This window comes from Eublepharis macularius, chromosome 7 (genome assembly GCF_028583425.1).
Source record: "Eublepharis macularius isolate TG4126 chromosome 7, MPM_Emac_v1.0, whole genome shotgun sequence".
In the NCBI taxonomy this organism is placed as follows: domain Eukaryota; kingdom Metazoa; phylum Chordata; class Lepidosauria; order Squamata; family Eublepharidae; genus Eublepharis; species Eublepharis macularius.
This window is the reverse complement of record NC_072796.1, coordinates 80471745-80489751: the sequence shown is the minus strand read 5'-3', so window position 1 is coordinate 80489751 and position 18007 is coordinate 80471745. Positions and strand designations below refer to the sequence as shown.

Sequence of the window (18007 nt, the reverse complement as noted above, 5' to 3'; positions counted from 1 at the left end):
ACAAGCCCTATCAACTTTAGTAAGACAGCAGAATTAACAACCAGTCCCTTTGTCTTAGACTGTCAAAGATTGAGGTAGCCAAAAAGAGAAAGGGAAGAAAGTTTTATTCACTTTCTGCACCACTGCACAGCTGAGCTGGTCTGAGTGCCACTTCATCCTTTCACCTCACTCCTCTGGGGACTGTTATTAGGCTCAACAGGCCAGCAATCCTGCATCCTTAACAGCCATCTGAATTCCTGAGGACTGGAAATGGAACTCCTAGCTGCAGTAAGATGCAGAGGTGGTAGAACAATGTGGTTGCAACTTCTCTTCAGCCTACTGGTGAGTAAAATTATCTATATTTTCTTTTTTCTCTGTGTCAAATAGGGAAGTAAGATTTGGCCTTTGTTGGTTAAAAAGGAAATGGCAGCAAATCAGTAACATATACTATGAGTAGAATTGTTTCTGTATTACTTGTAAATAAATGAACTGATATTTGATTATGTGAGCAAAATCAAGGTTCGTTTAAAAAGATAAACATTTGTTTGAAATTCTCTGGACCATTGTTTTAGTAATCATTGCTGATTAGCCACGGCTAACTAGAAGAAGAGGGTTGCAAGCTTTGAAATATTTAGAAGAATATACATTCTGGAGAAAGGGTTTGTTTTGCTACATTGTTTTACATCATAAATTAAATCATAATCACTCCTTCTAATAGCAAACTTGGTGATCTCATGTCTATGAATATAGCATCAAAACAAGCTACAAGTATTAAATATTGGTGGTTTTCCTTTCTGTAAAGGAATGCAGAAAGTTATTATAAATTTTATAAATGATCTCCTGCCCCCACAACAGTCCAGTGAGGCTTAAGCATGTATGTTGCCCTTGAGGTGACAAGGGCAACAAACATTGGATAAAGGGGAGGAGAAAGAAAAATAGGCGTACTCAAGCCCAAATCAGGAGCAGGTGAGATTGCATCCCCCTGAGCTATCCCATATAGATGAGGTGGTCAAAATCAAAGAAGAAATACAGAAAATGTGATTATGTCACAGTAACTGGAAGCACGATTTATAGTTTGTAAGGGACTGCCCAGAAAACCTTACTATCTCTCTTACTTAGCCCAGATCAAGTGATTAGCTAGGGAAGTGGTATAGTTCGTTTATGACCATTCAGTTTCTGAATGTAGGAGCAGTGCTTTCTTCTTTGAATATGTCTCTGTATCATCTCTGCTTGGTTAGTGTAACAGAAACAAAGCTGGCTTTTCAGCTGAGGCCTGCAGCATTGTACACCCCTTTCACATCTTAATGGAGATTAAAAATAAAAGACCTTTTGACATTATTTAACTGATGCAAAAATCAAAAACTCTACAAAGTTATTTTGGCTTTATGTATCTGGATCATTTTTACAAAAAGTAATCAAAAAACATAGCAGGAATTTTAAAACAATTTAGAACAAGAACTAAAATCAGGGTTAAAATTACTGTTCAAAGGCCTTTCAGAATAAGAAGGGATTTAGCTGATGCTAAGTGATGAGGATAAAAACAACTCCAAAGGGAATTTCCTGGAAGGAAATTCCCTGAGAAGACTTTACAAGAGTCCCCAATAAACTGAGATAGAATGAGTTCCTTGGATATTACCAGTTCATATATGACAGTGGCCAAGTCTGCTTTCTCCAGGAATGGCTGCAGCTGGCAAATCAGCCTAAACTGGAAAAAAAACACTCCTAGTCACCTGTTTTTCTAGGGGCAGAGAGGAATCCAAGAGTACTGTCAGTCAGCAAACAGGCTGTACAACTATATGCATATCAACTTTTAATGCTGTTCACAACAGTTCCATTTTGTCTGGATTAAGTTTCACCATCACACCCTTTCAGCCTTTCTGTGGCTCCAGATACAGTCATCATTAAGGTAGAGGGAATGGTGGTGCCCAGAGGCCCACCCTCTGGGGAGTCTTGAGTTTTCTTGAAGATGTGACTAATCACATGCACTGTAAAGTCTGTGCAGGGCTGTGGCATGAGTGATTGACAGTGGCTGGAGGTAGAAAACATGCACGCTTTTCGCCTCAAGCAACGGTGAAGATCCCATCACCTGAGTGATCAGTGATGGCTTGGGTATGAAAGCCTTGAGAGACCTGCAAGTCTCACAAAATTGTGGGGAGGTGGGAAGACTTTGCCTGGACCCTGCATCCTCCAAGGGATGGCCTCTAGACATTAGTTTAGCACTGCCACCACCTTCTTGGATCTAGATGGAAGGAAGATAATATTGATTATTGTCCATACACTGATCATCATTAACTTCAAATCTGCAGGTGTTTTTTCCCAAAATGTTGATGTTAAATAACATGAAAGATGATAGAACCTTGAGAAACTCAATAGGCTAAAGTGAAGGACAGAAGTTACTTAGCTCCATTTCTGTGACATATCCCTCAGGAATGATCAGAATTATTTCATCATCTACCAGTCTCTGGTGTTTGCTAGAAGCAGGTGGTGGGTCTCAGAGCACCTAGTATTTTGTTCACATCCTCAAATTGAGCCAACAGAAAGGTATCCGTAAAAACCCATATAATGGAAACTTCAGGAACATTAAGAGCTCCTAGAGTTACTGTGGAGCTGCAGTCTTTGTCGTGTAACTCCCCTCACAAAATGATAAACTGTATTTGATTTCAGTGGTTCATTTTATCCAAGTTCACCTAAATGACATTTTTAAAACATATATTTAAATGTCAGTTAAGGAGCTTACAATAGTTATATACATTGGGGCAGTTACAACCAAGGAAAGCATTATAGAAATTTATATTTATGGTAGGAACCTCTGGATCACATAGATTGTAGTTAAATAGTAAAGAGTCCAGTAGCGCCTTTAAGACTAACCAACTTTACTGTAGCATAAGCTTTCAAGAAACACAGTTCTCTTCGTCAGATGCATGGATCTATGGATTGTCTATGAGCCTCTGGATCTATGGACTGTAGTTGTTTCTAAACTATTAGCATTTCATACTATCAACAAAATAATTTTTTTAAAGATACTATTGTAGTCTATTGCTTTATTGTATGTCATTTCCTTTTTTTACTAAAGTGTCTTTTTCTTTGTTATATCATGCTTGTTGTTATATCATGGTTGTTGTTGTTGCCAAATATAGGGTTTTTTTGTTTAAATTGTTTTCCAATTATGCTATCATAGTCCTACTGCATTGTTTATTCTTTGCTGTCTGACAGAATTGCTTTTTATATTTTGTAATCCTCCTTGAGTCTCAGAGAGAAAGACAGGTTATAAATTAAAGTGGTGGTGGTGATGATGATGCACTTATTTATTTATCATTTAGTTAGAACATTTCTATGCTGCTATCAAAACTTTAAAACATTTGTTCAATAAGACATAATTTAAAATAATATATAAAATAATTCAGTTAAAATATATAAACACACAAACATTCATCACTGAAATCAGGGAGGAGGGCCAAGAAAAGTTATTGAGGGTATGCCAAACCAAACAGAAAAGTCTTCACCCACTAGTAGATGACAACAATAGAGGGAGACAGATGAAATTTCCTGGGAAGGGATTTCCAAAGTTTTGGCACCATAGCCAAGAAGGCTCTTTCTTGGGTTGCCACCTGTTTAGCCTCAGGCAGAGGTGACAGGGTCTCCAAAAATCATAGGAGCGAATGGGTAGGTTCACATGGGAGAAGTGGTCCTTAAGAAATGCTTGTTCCAAGCTGTATAGGGCTTTCAAGGTCAATGCCAGGACCTTGAATTGAGCCTGGAAGCAAATTGGTAGCCAGTGTAGATGGAATAAGATTGAAGTGATGTGCTGTGATATACCCCTGCCAATGTTCTGGCTACAGCATTCTGTAGTAACTGTAGTTTCTGTGTAGTCTTCAAGGGTAGTCCCGTGCAGAGCTCATTGCAGTAATCTAATGTTAGATTAGATGTTAGCAGGGCATGAACCACGGTGGCAGGATATTTCATGCCCTGGAAGAGCCACAGTTGGCTCATCAGCCAAAACTAATAAAAAGCAATCCTATCTACTGCTGCCACATGTTTATTAAATAGATAGCCCAGGTCCAGATGTTCTCCCCTGGGGACAAACCTTCTTTAGGAGAAGTGCAACTCCATCTAGGAGATGGTCCATTTCCTGCATCAGATCTTACTTCCACCAGCAGCACCTCCATTTTGTTAGGATTAAGTTTTAGTTTGTTAGGCTCTATCCATTCTGGTCACCTGTTCACTGTTTTCACAGCCTACCCTGGATCTTTAGGAAGCATAAGATAAAGCTGAACATCATCTGTATATTGGTGGCAACTCAGCCCAGATTTCCAGATGGTCTCTCCCAGTGGCTTTAGATAGGTGTTGAAAAACAAAGGGGACAAGATAGAACCTTGCAGGACTCCTTGGCCAGAGGCCAACAGGCGGGGCAGCAGTAACACCACACTCTGAAACCTACCTTCAAGATAGGACTGAAACCAAAGCAGAGCAGTGCCTCCCAGTTCCAAATTCCCAAGTAGTCCAGAAGGATACCATGATAGATGGTATCAAAAGTGCTGAGACATCCAGAAGAATGTCCAGGGTTGCACACCCCCATTCTGCTCCCAAAGCAGGTTATCCACCAGGGAGACCAAGGCTTTCATCCCCATAACCAGACCTGAAACTAGACTGGAATGGATTTATACCATGTCTTTCTTCACAAAGCAGCTTACACCATTCTTTTCTCCTCCATTTTATTCTCACAACAAATCTGTGAGGTAAGTTAGGCTCACAGTAAGGCAGACCCATGGTCGCCGAGCAAGCTTCCATGGTAGAGTGGGGATCTGAACCAGTGTCCAACACTATAAGCACTGTAGATAACCAGAAAAATACATTGTATACTTTGAAGACATCTGAGATCAATAAAGTCAATCAAAGTTACTTTTGGACAGCCTATGTGATATATTTGGGTAGATATCATGTAAAAGGTCCCAAGTGCAGTCACCACCAGCATCTCCAGTTAAAAAGATCAAGTATATGGTGATGAGAAAGAGCTCTTCCATTGCCAGTGACAATATTGACCTTGATAGATCAGTGATGTGACTCAGTACAGGGGAGCTTCATGAGTGTTTATGTGGTTTGAGTCCCCACTCAGCCATGACACTCACTGGGTGGCTTTGGGTCAACCAGTCTTTCTTAGCCTAGCATATATTGGGGTGGGGGACTGTGAGAATAAAATAAAATATACACTATGTGAGATCCACAGAGGAAGTTTGAGATAAAATATTATAGACTTCGTATTGCATATTTCACGTTTTACCAATTACCCTAATTTTGGATCAGCAAAGGAATGTGCTATAAAGAGGAATACAGGACTGGGAAATAAAAACACTTTAATCCCAGTGCAGGTGCTCATGCTGACTTGCTTTGTGACCAGAGTAAGTTAATGTCTGCTATCACACGTACAGCAAAACAAGGTCTGCGCTAGAAGAATTTTGTTCTTTCATAGTTTAAGTGAATGCTTTTAAGTTTTTGAACTCTTTTTAAAGGTATTGAATTTATACTCTGAGGCTTGCGAGGAAGTGACTTTCAATGTCCCTCCTGAACTAGAGGCTGGAATGTTAATTGGCAGAGGTGAGAAACTCTAAGAATTCTTTGCTTTTACATTTATTTAGATATTTTTGTGTATTATTAGTGCTGCATATGTTTATTTTTCTCGGAAAGTTCTAAAACTGATGAGTCAAGTGCACAACATTTTGAAAATTCATAGCATCTAAGCCAGGAGTCCCCAATTTGTTTAAGCCTGTGTGCACCTTTGAAATTCTGACACAGGGTGGTAGGCACCACCAGAAAATTGCTGCTACAAGAGTCAATCACAGAATTGTTGGTGGGTGCCATGGTACTCATGGATAGAGATGGGCACGATCCGCATTACTATCGAAAAAAAACCACGATAATGGCGATCGCACGATCGTGACCCGGCAGATCGTGATTGTCCACGGCCGACGATCCAGCAGTTGGGACAGGCCTGGATCGGGGTGATTGGGCTCAGATCGGGGATCCAGACACTCAGGCACCAGCAATCTATTCCCCTGGCAACAGAGCCATGGGAATGCCTGGGCTCTGTTTGCCCTCCTTCTGTTGCCCTGGAAACCCGAATGGAAGCCCAGCTTTCCTTGATCAGCAGGGCTTCCTTCCAACCACGGAGCAGCAAAGCAGTCACAAGTTGGGAGAAGACACGCAGGGGAGGGAGGGGGAAGGGGGTGTTCTGTAGCCATGGACACTCCAATCTCATCCCTGCAAACCCTGATAGGCAGCTCTGATGGCCAAACACAGAACTCCTATGTTGCTGAATGGGACCCATGCCATGGGCTCCCAGGCTGGGTTTCACTTTCTGCGAGCAGTGGAGTGGGACAGAGCTCTTGCTTGCTACTTGCTAGCCTTTGGAGAGAGAGAGAGAGAGACTGAGAGAGTCAGCCGCCACCACAGCCCACCTTCCCACATAGCTGGGAATACCAGCGTGCCCCGCTGTGGCATCCACGATCCAGGATCCAGGATCCAGGATCCATGGTTCGGGAATGGGAGATGATCAGTGTGGATCGTTAATTCGGGACCACGGAGCAGCAAAACAGTCACAAGTTGGGAGAAGACACGCAGGGGAGGGAGGGGGAAGGGGGTGTTCTGTAGCCATGGACACTCCAATCTCATCCCTGCAAACCCTGATAGGCAGCTCTGATGGCCAAACACAGAACTCCTATGTTGCTGAATGGGACCCATGCCATGGGCTCCCAGGCTGGGTTTCACTTTCTGTGAGCAGTGGTGTGGGACAGAGCTCTTGCTTGCTACTTGCTAGCCTTTGGAGAGAGAGAGAGAGAGACTAAGAGAGTCAGCCGCCACCACAGCCCACCTTCCCACATAGCTGGGAATACCAGCGTGCCCCGCTGTGGCATCCACGATCCAGGATCCAGGATCCACGGTTCGGGAATGGGAGATGATCAGTGTGGATCGTTAATTCGGGATCGTCGCCGGCTCCGATCCACGATCAGCTGGATCGTTAATTTTTTTTGGATCGTGCCCATCTCTACTCATGGGTGCCACATTAGGGGCCCTTGGTCTAGGCAACATTTATGTTACATTAAAATCTAACCAGTGTTGTCAATTTGATTCAGGTTCTTTTGCATTCAGACTGCTTAGCCCTAGGATGACCAAACAACTTATAACATCACAGCAGATGCTGGGACTCTTTGGCCTGTTCCCCGTTACTTTAATTTATTAGACATTTTAAACATATGTTTAGAATTTTGTATTTTAAAATGCCTTTTTCTCAATCCAATTCGTCTTTATTTTTTTTTCAGTCAACATGAAAAATTGCATTAAGCATGCAGAATTTATCCGCTCAAACAATTCGAACTTTACAATTTTAGAAGATGGCTCATTGTATACGACAAATGCTATTTCCTTGTCTTCTCATGAAAATACCATCACCATATTCCTTAAAGGCCTTAATGAACATGAACAAAAGAAGATATTTGTTAGTTTGCTAAGACTTCCACGAAAGGTAGATACATTTATATGAAAATAGTAATTTTGCTTGTTAATAGTATTCTGCAGCAGGTAGAATTAATTTTTTAGACATTCAGTTCTCCATCATGAATGGAAGCACCTGCTGTGCTCTGAATAGGAAGAAGGGGGTTGAAAAAGTGAAGTCTGGTTTCCTGCTGGGTGAATCCTTCCTGTGGGAGGGAAGGGCTGCATTTCCACCATGGACTAACCCCTTTGGCTGGCAACCTTGCACTAGGCAGCCTAGACCTGAGGAAAGGCTTCTTCTGGTCTACCTTGGATGTATAGAAGTGGGTGGGTTAGAGGTAGGCCTGACACCTTGTTCCAGCGAATCCACTATCCTGCCCCTAGTTTTTAGATCCTATCCTTTGTCTTGCTATTTTCTGGTGTTGTGGCTGCAGGATAACATTTTACCCTGGGTTCAGGTTGACTGAGGGGCTATGGGGTCTCTGCCTTCTTCATAGCAAAAGGTTAGAGCACGTGGATGCAATTATGCATAACTGAGGTACTAAAAAACTTGTGCATAACTGCTGTCAAAACAAGGCACTTATACATTGGGTTGGAAACATGAGAATATAGTTATCCTTAAGATAATATGGAAGTGAGGTACAGAACAGCCACCTCAGGGGCTGGTATCATCCACACCTCTAAGATTCCAGTAGTGGGTGGGAACCCTGGCCTTCACTGCTTCTCTTCTTAAACTGGTTATCTTTTCTCAGTTTTATCCCAAAGATGGGTTGGAGGGTTCGCTGTCAGGTGTCATACTGTCAGACCAACCTATATATTTTTTAAAATGTTGTTAGCCACCCTGAGCCCATCTGTGGGAAGGGAGAGGTATAAATCAAATCAAACAAATAAATAAAATAAAAATAAATAATTCCATATCCAAGCAATGCAAGCCTAGAGAAATCTGTAATCGATAAGGCTGTGGCTTGATTTCTACACTCTAGTGTGTGCCTGCTGCTTTTCTTTTTTTCAGGCCCATAGCTTGTCCCTGTTTGGGGTGCAAAGTTTTTAGCACTGATTCAGTGATACACATCATGGCCAGATTCAAATTCTAGTTTCTTTGTGAAATTGATCCTGGTATTATTCTTGGGCTTGCACACTCCTTCAACCTGAAATCCAAGAGTTAGCCTGTTTTAGTGGTTAATGTGTCAGTCTGGGATATGGGAGAACCATGTTGAATCTCCACTCTGCAATGGTAACTTGCTGGATGACCTTGGCCCAGTCACTGTCAGCCTAATCTACCCCGCAGAGTTGTTTGGGGGATAAAATGGAGGAGAGGAGAATTAGGTAAGCCACCTTGAGTCCTCTTTGGGGAGAAAAGTTGAGTATACATAAATGAATAAACTGAAGATTTCCTGTTTTAGGTATTCTTTGATTTAACCACAATTTGCTGTAAATTCTGAATGTAGTTGCTTTAACAAACTGGAACGTGCAGTTTAATCTTAGTTTAGATTCCTGGTTTGTAGACAAGAAACAATTAATTAAACTACCTGATTTTGTATGTTAGAAGAGAATGTGGTTAGATCAAAGACAACTGAAATAAAAAAGTCTTCAATCTTCAATTTCCTCTCTGTATGCAGGGGGAGGGAAAATGCCAGTCTGAGAATAAACTAGGTTAATTGTCACAAACAAACTGGAGCTTGTTCTTGATGTTTGGATACAATCTATTTAGCCTGTGTATAAGATCAGAACATTATGTGTTAAGCAACATTTCCAAATTAATGTTAAACAATCGCATGAACCGATGTAGCAAATAATCACCATTTTGATCAACTGGATTAATGTTTCTAGCAAGTGTAATCCAGTTTGGAAGATATAGCAAAATTTGAGGACAGGGTGAAAGATGGAAAAGGCTTCTATGATCTCAACTAAGCTATAAACAAAGAAGAGATATTAACTGTGAATGTGGTTTTTAAGTATGGCTTTCAACAGACATCTGTGAAAAACAGCTTTCAACAGAACATCTGTGTACACAACGGAATTGGACAGTAGGAATGTTTTTAACCAATAAGCATGCATGATTGTTGTTATTTTTTTAGTTACTGTTTCATGTCTTCCAGACCTCAAGAGCTAAGTCAGGACGTATAAGAAGGACTGCTCTTAGACGAAGCAAACGAAGATGGGCTCCTGTCCCAACTACTATAATGGAAAACTCCTTAGGACCTTTTCCAATGCAAATTCAACAGGTATATTTTACAGTGCCCATTGTTTTACAGTTAAAATCGTCTCCGTATCTACTAGGTTTTGGATGCAGAGAAGCTTGAGTAGAATTATGCTTATGTAATTTTCGTGCCTTCCTTTCCACTTCAGTTCACTGCAGCCCTTAAGAAGCTGCTGCTAAAAGTCAGGGACCCCCTTGAATGACATTGGGGGAGGAGCTGCAGCTGGCAGGTGAAATTTGTAGAAATTGGCCTCCCTTTGTGTGAGTGAAAATGACTTCTATATGCAGAACGGACTTGCTAATCCCTGTCCATTGCATCTTACTCTGCATTGATATTTATTAAGAAAAGTGAGAGAGTGGGGGCGAAAAAATCACACAAGAAGTTATTTATGAGTTGAACAAATGTAATAGCAGTGAAATCAATGGGACTTCTGGCAAAATATTTTTAGGACTGAAATATCCTATGAGTTGTGTGAAGACTGTGGTATCTTTTGTATTGATGGATTTGGCTGTGGTACACAAGTGCTGCAAGTGGATACATTGTTGCTATTGTTGTTTAGGAGTGGAAATATCAATTAGTCCCAAGCACAATGGCTGTTTTCACACGTCTGTAACTCTCCGGAAAATCACACAAAACTCAAAGCATGACAGTGTCTTCATAGCGTGATTTCCCATCATGATCTCATTTAATGGCACTATTTCTGACATCATCGTCCCATTAAATGGGATCATGATGGAAATCACGCTATGAGAACGCCATTGTGCCGTGACTTTTGTGTGACTTTCCAGACAGGTGTGTGACAATGGCCAACGTCTCTGGACTTCAGCACACATTTGTAGCACAGCCTCCCCTGCACTTTTTCATTCTAACACATTCATGTAATTTCATGAGTCATAAAAGGAAAATTTCTGTTATATTTCTGAAATGTCATAAATAGACCCTATCATATAAATAAGCATGAAGCTTGGGGCCTCATTGGATTCCTGAGTTCCTATCCCCCACATAAGTCTATTCAAATATTATAGCCTCCAGGTCACAGAAGTACAGTTCTATGTGGTAAGGGGGACTATAGAAGGCTGCGATGGATGAACACTGTAAACAAGCCATATAACATCGTTTCCAGTGCAATGCCAATGGTCAACAGGAATATGTAGCACTGGTATGGAGATGCTCCATGTGATTGAGTATATCTGCATGTTAAGCATATTTATAAGCATTATTTTATTTTATTTATTTATTTATTTATGTCATTTATAGTCCGCCTTTCTCACTGAGACTCAAGGCGGTTTACACAATATGAGATTAGTACAATCAGTATCAAGTTCATTTCAATATAGTATCAAGGACATTTCATAAACAATACCTTAGGGTAAATAGATACAAGTTTAAAAGACATAGTATTAGCAAGAATCCAATACAGAGTAGAAAAAATACTGAAGCAGAACATAATCAGTTCTAGAACTAACATTAGACAGCATGGAGCACTGGTGGTACATAAGAGTACATATTTAAAGCAGCAGATAATATGTAAGGTAATATAGTGATGAAGTCTATGGTCCCTAACTCATTAGCGAAGCATCTGAGGCCCCATCCCTACAATACAGCCCTCCCATTTGAGTAAAAAGCCTTTTTAAATAGTTGGTTTTGCATCATTTATGCAAAGCCAGGAGAGCGGAAGCTCTTCCGACTTCCTCAGGCAGGTTATTCCACAGGATAGGGGCCACCACAAAGAAAGCCCGTGTATGGGCTGCTGCTGACTTCACCTGTGTGCAGCCTGGCACCTGCAGGAGACCCTGTTCAAATGAGTGAAGCTGTAGAGGAACACTGGGAGGGAGGCGGTCCCATAGGTATGCTGGACCAAAGCCATGAAGAACTTTGTATGTAATAACTAATACCCTGAACTGAGCATGGTAACTGATGTCGCCAATGAAGCGACTGTAGGATGGGAGTGATGTTCATGCTCCTGTTCACTCCTTTTTTTTAAATATATATATATATTATTTCAATTATTAACAAAACTGTTTACAATATGAAATACAACATGGGTAAATTGTTGAAAACTACATAACAGAGAAGGGTAAAACATGGAAAGACAAATTCAAGTTGAATGATCTGATATATTTTGGATTATAGATTCAGGATTGTTTGGTATATTTTATTGGGAGGATATAGATTTTCTTTAGAAATGTATTCAAAAAAAGGGAACCATTTTTCCATAAAATTTGTTGTTTGGGGGAAATTTTCAGCTTGATAGATTCCATCATTGATTTTTTCAAATAAAAAATGGTCCCATATTTTAGAATACCAACTGGTAATTGTTGGTACAGTATGTGATTTCCATTTTAAAGCAATTAAATTTTTTGCTGCCATTAAGAAGACATTGATGAGGTCTCGTCGAATTGGTGGGATCTCTATATCGTCCCATTGATTCAGAAATATCAGCTCAGGTTTCTTTGGTATTTTGTAGCCAGTTAACAAAAAGATTTGGTGCAAGATTGTATTCCAGAATTCTTCTATGTAATGACATTTCCACCAGCAATGTATATATGATCCTGTATCCCCACATCCTTTCCAACATAAAGATGAACTGTGAGAGTAAATAGCTGCTAATTTTTTGGGTGTAAGATACCATCTTGTTAATATCTTATAGGACTGTATGGTTGTTGGGGGTTTTCCGGGCTGTATTGCCGTGGTCTTGGCATTGTAGTTCCTGACGTTTCGCCAGCAGCTGTGGCTGGCATCTTCAGAGGTGTAGCACCAAAAGACAGAGATCTCTCAGTGTCACAGTGTGGAAAAGATGTAGGTCATTTGTATCTACTCAGGAGGGGTGGGGTTGAGCTGAGTCATTCTGTAAGAGTTTCCCAGGGTGTGGAATGCTAATGGCGGGAGGCTTCACTGAATCCTGAGGAGGTTCTTTTGCATATGGATTGGTGCTTGATGTGCTAATCTTCTCTGCAGGGCTATTGTCGGGTGTGGAGTGTTTTGTTGGCCTGGTGTTTTTCAGAACTGGAGCCCATGCTCTGTTCATTCTTAAGGTTTCTTCTTTCCTGTTGAAGTTTTGCTTATGCTTGTGAATTTCAATGGCTTCCCTGTGCAGTCTGACAAAGTAGTTGGAAGTGTTGTCCAGTATTTTGGTGTCCTGGAATAAGATACTGTGCCCTGTTTGAGTTAGGCTATGTTCAGCTGAACATAGCCTAACTCAAACAGGGCACAGTATCTTATTCCAGGACACCAAAATACTGGACAACACTTCCAACTACTTTGTCAGACTGCACAGGGAAGCCATTGAAATTCACAAGCATAAGCAAAACTTCAACAGGAAAGAAGAAACCTTAAGAATGAACAGAGCATGGGCTCCAGTTCTGAAAAACACCAGGCCAACAAAACACTCCACACCCGACAATAGCCCTGCAGAGAAGATTAGCACATCAAGCACCAATCCATATGCAAAAGAACCTCCTCAGGATTCAGTGAAGCCTCCCGCCATTAGCATTCCACACCCTGGGAAACTCTTACAGAATGACTCAGCTCAACCCCACCCCTCCTGAGTAGATACAAATGACCTACATCTTTTCCACACTGTGACACTGAGAGATCTCTGTCTTTTGGTGCTACACCTCTGAAGATGCCAGCCACAGCTGCTGGCGAAACGTCAGGAACTACAATGCCAAGACCACGGCAATACAGCCCAGAAAACCCCCAACAACCATCGTTCTCCGGCCGTGAAAGCCTTCGACAATACATTATAGGACTGTAGTTTAATATTAATTGTTGATGAATTAAATATTTTAGAGGACCATAATATTTCCCATTGTTCTTTTGATAATATTTTGTCACAGTCTTGGTGCCATTTTGACTGATATGTTAAGGTTTTAATTTTAAGGTTTTGTAGCAAAATATTATAAATTTTGGAGATTACTCCTTTATTTGAAAGGCCTTTCCTATCTATAATTTGTTCAAATGCAGTCTTTGGTTGTTTCATAATGTCCTTTAAGTTTATAGAAGAGGCTAGATTCTTTAATTGAAAATAAATAAACCATGATATATTACTATTAATTTTTTGCTCCAATTCTGGTTTATCTAGTAAGCCTTCTCGGGAGGCAATATCAGTTAGCCTTGTTATGTTGTTTTGGTTCCATTTTTAGTGAATGCGGGTGAGAGACCCGGTGGAAACCAATCCTGAAAAAGAAAAGAAGAGAACCTGGAATATTTGGGGGTGATTTTATTTCTATAAGCATCCCATACTTTTAGGATAGCTGTAAAAAAGATGTTTTGTTTAGTGTTTGTTGGGCGGATGTGTTGTTTATTCCATAGAAGATCCTGAATGGATTCATTTTGTTGTGTGTTTTGTAAAAGGTTGATCCAATCCATATGATCTTCCTTCTGTATTATAGAAATTACATCTTTTAATCGTGCAGCTTTTTGATAGAGATCAATATCTGGGAAATTAAAGCCTCCTTGTGTGTTTTTTAATCTTAGTGTTGTAAATGCAATTCTTGGATGTTTATCTTGCCCTGTTCACTCCTGATAACAGTCGAACTGCAGCATTTTGCACTAATTGGAGCCTCCTAGTTAACTTAGATGGGAGACCTATGTATAGAGCATTACCATAGTCAAGCCTTGATGTTACCATAGCATGGATCCAAGTGGCCAGGTCAGCCATGTCAAGAAAAGAAGCCATCTTCCAGGCTAGAGTGAGGTTGTAGTAAGCATTTTTTGCCACTGCCTTAACTTGTTTTTCTAGTAATAACGCTGGATCCAGTATAACCCCTAGGCTGTTAACTGAGTCTGCAAGGGTCAGACAAACTCTATCGAAAGTGAAGAGTACAATGTTCTTCGAGATCTCTGCTTTCCCAACAAGCATCACTTCTGTCTTGTCTGGGTTCAATTTCAATTTGTTGTTTTTCAACCATTTTACCATGGCTGTCAGGCAGTGATCTAAGATTTCTACTGCATCCTGTGGGGACCTGGATAGCGAAATATAGAGTTGGGTGTCATCTACATATTGATGACATCCAACTCCATAGCTGCAAATGAGTTCTCCTAAAGGTTTTACGAAGAGGTTGAATAACATGGGAGATAAGATTGTGCCCTGCAGAACCCGGCAAGATAGTTCCCATTCTGGAGATAGCTGCTCTCCAATGGCCACCTTTTGAGTCCACTCTGAGAGAAATGATTTAAACCAGTCCAGGGCACATCCTTTGATGCCCACTTCTGTTTCTAAATGCCTCAACAGGATGGCATGGTCTACTGTGTCAAAGGCTGTAGATAGATCCAATAGAAGCAATAAGGAGGCATGGCCTTTGTGTACATTCAGACGGAGATCATCCACTAATGCTACTAGTGCTGTCTCTGTCCCATGCCCTGGTCTGAAACCTGACTGGAAAGGATCCAGAGTGGGCCTTTTCTGTGGTTGCCCGTACTCTATGGAACAGCCTGCCTGTGGAGGTCAGGAGAACTCCCACACTCTTCGCTTTTCGCAAACAATGCAAAACTGAATTATTTAAAAAGGCTTTTTTTACTCAGATAGGAGGGTGGTATTGTAGGGAGGGGGTCTCAGATGTTTCATCAATGAGTTGGGAACCATGGGCTCCACCATTATGTTGCTTTACATATTATCTGTTGCTTTGAATATGTACTCGTATATACTGCTTGTGTTTCATGTTGTCTAATGTCAATCCTAGAATTGATTATGTTCTGTTTCAGCAGTCCTTCAACCCTGTACTAGATCCTTGCTAATGCTATGTCTCTGTACACTTGTATTCATCTACCCTATGGCACTGTTTATGGAAATGTCCTTGACACTGTATGGAAATGCCTACCCTTGTCCTTGCTACTGATTGTACTGATCTCACACTATGTAATCCACTTTGAGTCTCAGTGAGAAAGGCAGACTATAAATGACATAAATAAAATAATTTTAAAAAAATAGAGTTATCCAAGAAGGTCTGGAGTTGGTCAGCTACTGCTTTCTCAATCACTTTGCCCAGAAAGGGCAGATTAGAGACTGGGCAATAATTGGCCACATAATTTTTGTCTAGGGATGGTTTTTTAAGTAGCGGACGGATAACCACCTGTTTGAGCTGCCGGAGAAAGCTGCAGTGAGTTAATGATTGATTTACAACAGACCTCAGTGGTTCACTTATGTGGTCCTTACTTGATTTTAACAGCCATGATGGGCGATTGAGTGCACAAGTAGTGGCTTTCATAGATGCCAGGATCCTGCTAAAGTCTGTCATTGTGATTGGTTCAAAGCAATCCAAATGTAAGCTGGATGGTGCATTTATAATTTTTCTGTCTTGCTTGTATTACAGCTAGCATCTAGATCAGAGCGTATTCGTGCTATTTTATCAGCAAAAAACTTAGCAAAGGCCTCACAGCTAATTGTCTGTTCTTGGGACTGTAAAGGTTCAGATTTAAGGTTTAGGAGGCATCTGGATATCTTAAACAATTGGGATGGTCGTGAACTAGCCGGCACAATAGTCGCCGAAAAATAACGTTTCTTTGCCGCCTTCATTTCCGCATCATAGGTCCTCCAGTGGGTTCTGTAGCATGTTCTATCTCCTTGTGCATGAATTTTTCACCAGCACCTTTCTAGATGTCTTCCAACCCTCTTTAAGTCAGCCAGCTCCATGGTAAACCATGGGGCCAGCATCCATCCCAAGGGCTGGAGCGGTCAATAAGGAGCAATGGTGTCAATAACTTCAAGGAGCTTTGTGTTCCACACTCCTACAGCAACTACCATGTGGCATGTGTCTGGGATTCTAAAATCCCCCAAGGCATTTTAGAATCTAGATGGGTCCATGAGCCTTTGTGGGTGAATCATTTTAACTGGACCCCCAATTTTGTGAGGAGTTGGGGCAACATTCACTTTTGCCCTCAGCAGATGATTGTCTGACCATGGTTCAGGCCAAACCTCCAATGTTGAAACAAGGTTTCCTCTTAAAGGCTGTCAAATATTAAATCTAAGGTGTGGCCTCTTTCATGTGTAGGCCTGCCACTATTTACGAGAGGCCAAGGTTGCCAGAGAAGCTATAAGTTCCTGAGCTGGGCCTGACTTTGAACACTCAGCATGGATATTGAAGTCTCTCAGAACAATAAGTCTAGGTGTCCCCAACACCATGTCTGCTAGCAACTCTGCCAGTTCAGAAAAGGTGTTTATGGGGGAGCTAGGAGGTCTATACACAAGAAGGATACCCAATCTATCTTTAATTCCCAGAGACAGGTACAAGCAGTCAATACCAGTTATAGCTTGTACTGGAGATCTACAGAAATTGAAGGACTCGCAGAGAATAATAGCAACCCTTCCTCCTCAGCTAATATAGCGAGGTTGGTGTAGAACCAGGTAGCCAGGGGGAGTTAGTTGGGACAGACACACTTTGTCATTTTCCTGCATCCATGTCTCTGTTAGGCAAGCCACGTCTATTTTCTCTTCCTGCAATATCCCAGAAATGCATGCAACCTTGTTCCTGAGAGATCTTGTATTACATAGGATTAGTGTAGCAGGGGGGTGGGAGCAGCCCCATTGTCAGCAGGTGGAATACTAGAGAGGTTGGATAAGCAGCAAGCATTACTGCTTGATGCTGGGTGCCTTTCATAAGTCATGCTCCCATATCTACCAGCTCCCAACTGCACTTAAATAGTAAATTTGCCCGACATTTCTACCAAGCAAGTAAGTAGTAAGAAGCTCAGGATTGCACCCTACAACTACATATTGGAATATCAAACATACTGGTGGTCTCAACTCAGACAACAGTCGAGGGCTACAATCTTCATGTATTTGCACAAGCAGTGTTGATCAGTTGTTGCACTCGTCTCAGAAGCAGTTTCTTCATATCTGCTCTTGTCCTTCAACTCATTTAGCTGATGGCTGCTCCCCGGCTGCGCGCACCGGGCTATGAGTCCTGGGCCAAGAGCCCTTGTGCTCTCACTCTTCGGCTCGCGTCAAGAGGCTCGCACTTCTCTGCCCCGTGCCCCAGTGAAATAGCCCTCCTCCTAGCATGCAGTACCTGTGTGAAGAGATGAGAAAGCGGGTGGAGCTAGAGCCTGTAGCCAAATGGCTTACAGCTGCAGATCAAAGGAATATCCTGCAGGCATCCATCCAGCCTTCAGAAGGTCTCCTTGTGAGCAAAGCATCCCTCTGTCCCTTCAGCAACGTCTCCTCATAAGCAAGCAAACCTCTCTGCCCCGTGATCCAGTGAAATAGCCCTCCTCCTAGCATGCAGTACCTATGTGAAGAGATGAGAAAGCAGGGTGGAGCAAGGGCCAAGCACTTGCAGGAAATCACTGACATACAGAACGTTTTTAGAGCCATTTTTAGAGCTGGCTGGGAATGTGAGATT

The 18007-nt window shown here is 41.5% G+C and overlaps 1 protein-coding gene across 1 annotated transcript in view; it reads left to right on the top strand.

Moving 5' to 3' along the window:
- The first annotated feature begins 249 nt into the window (after window positions 1-249).
- LOC129333942 (desmocollin-2-like) overlaps window positions 250-18007 on the top strand; it is a 37182-nt gene continuing 19424 nt past the window's right edge. Inside the window, exons 1-4 of the mRNA XM_054985873.1 lie at window positions 250-321; window positions 5487-5571; window positions 7293-7495; window positions 9564-9689. Of these exons, the coding sequence (XP_054841848.1) occupies window positions 250-321; window positions 5487-5571; window positions 7293-7495; window positions 9564-9689 (486 nt within the window). The remainder of the gene's footprint in view (window positions 322-5486; window positions 5572-7292; window positions 7496-9563; window positions 9690-18007) is intronic.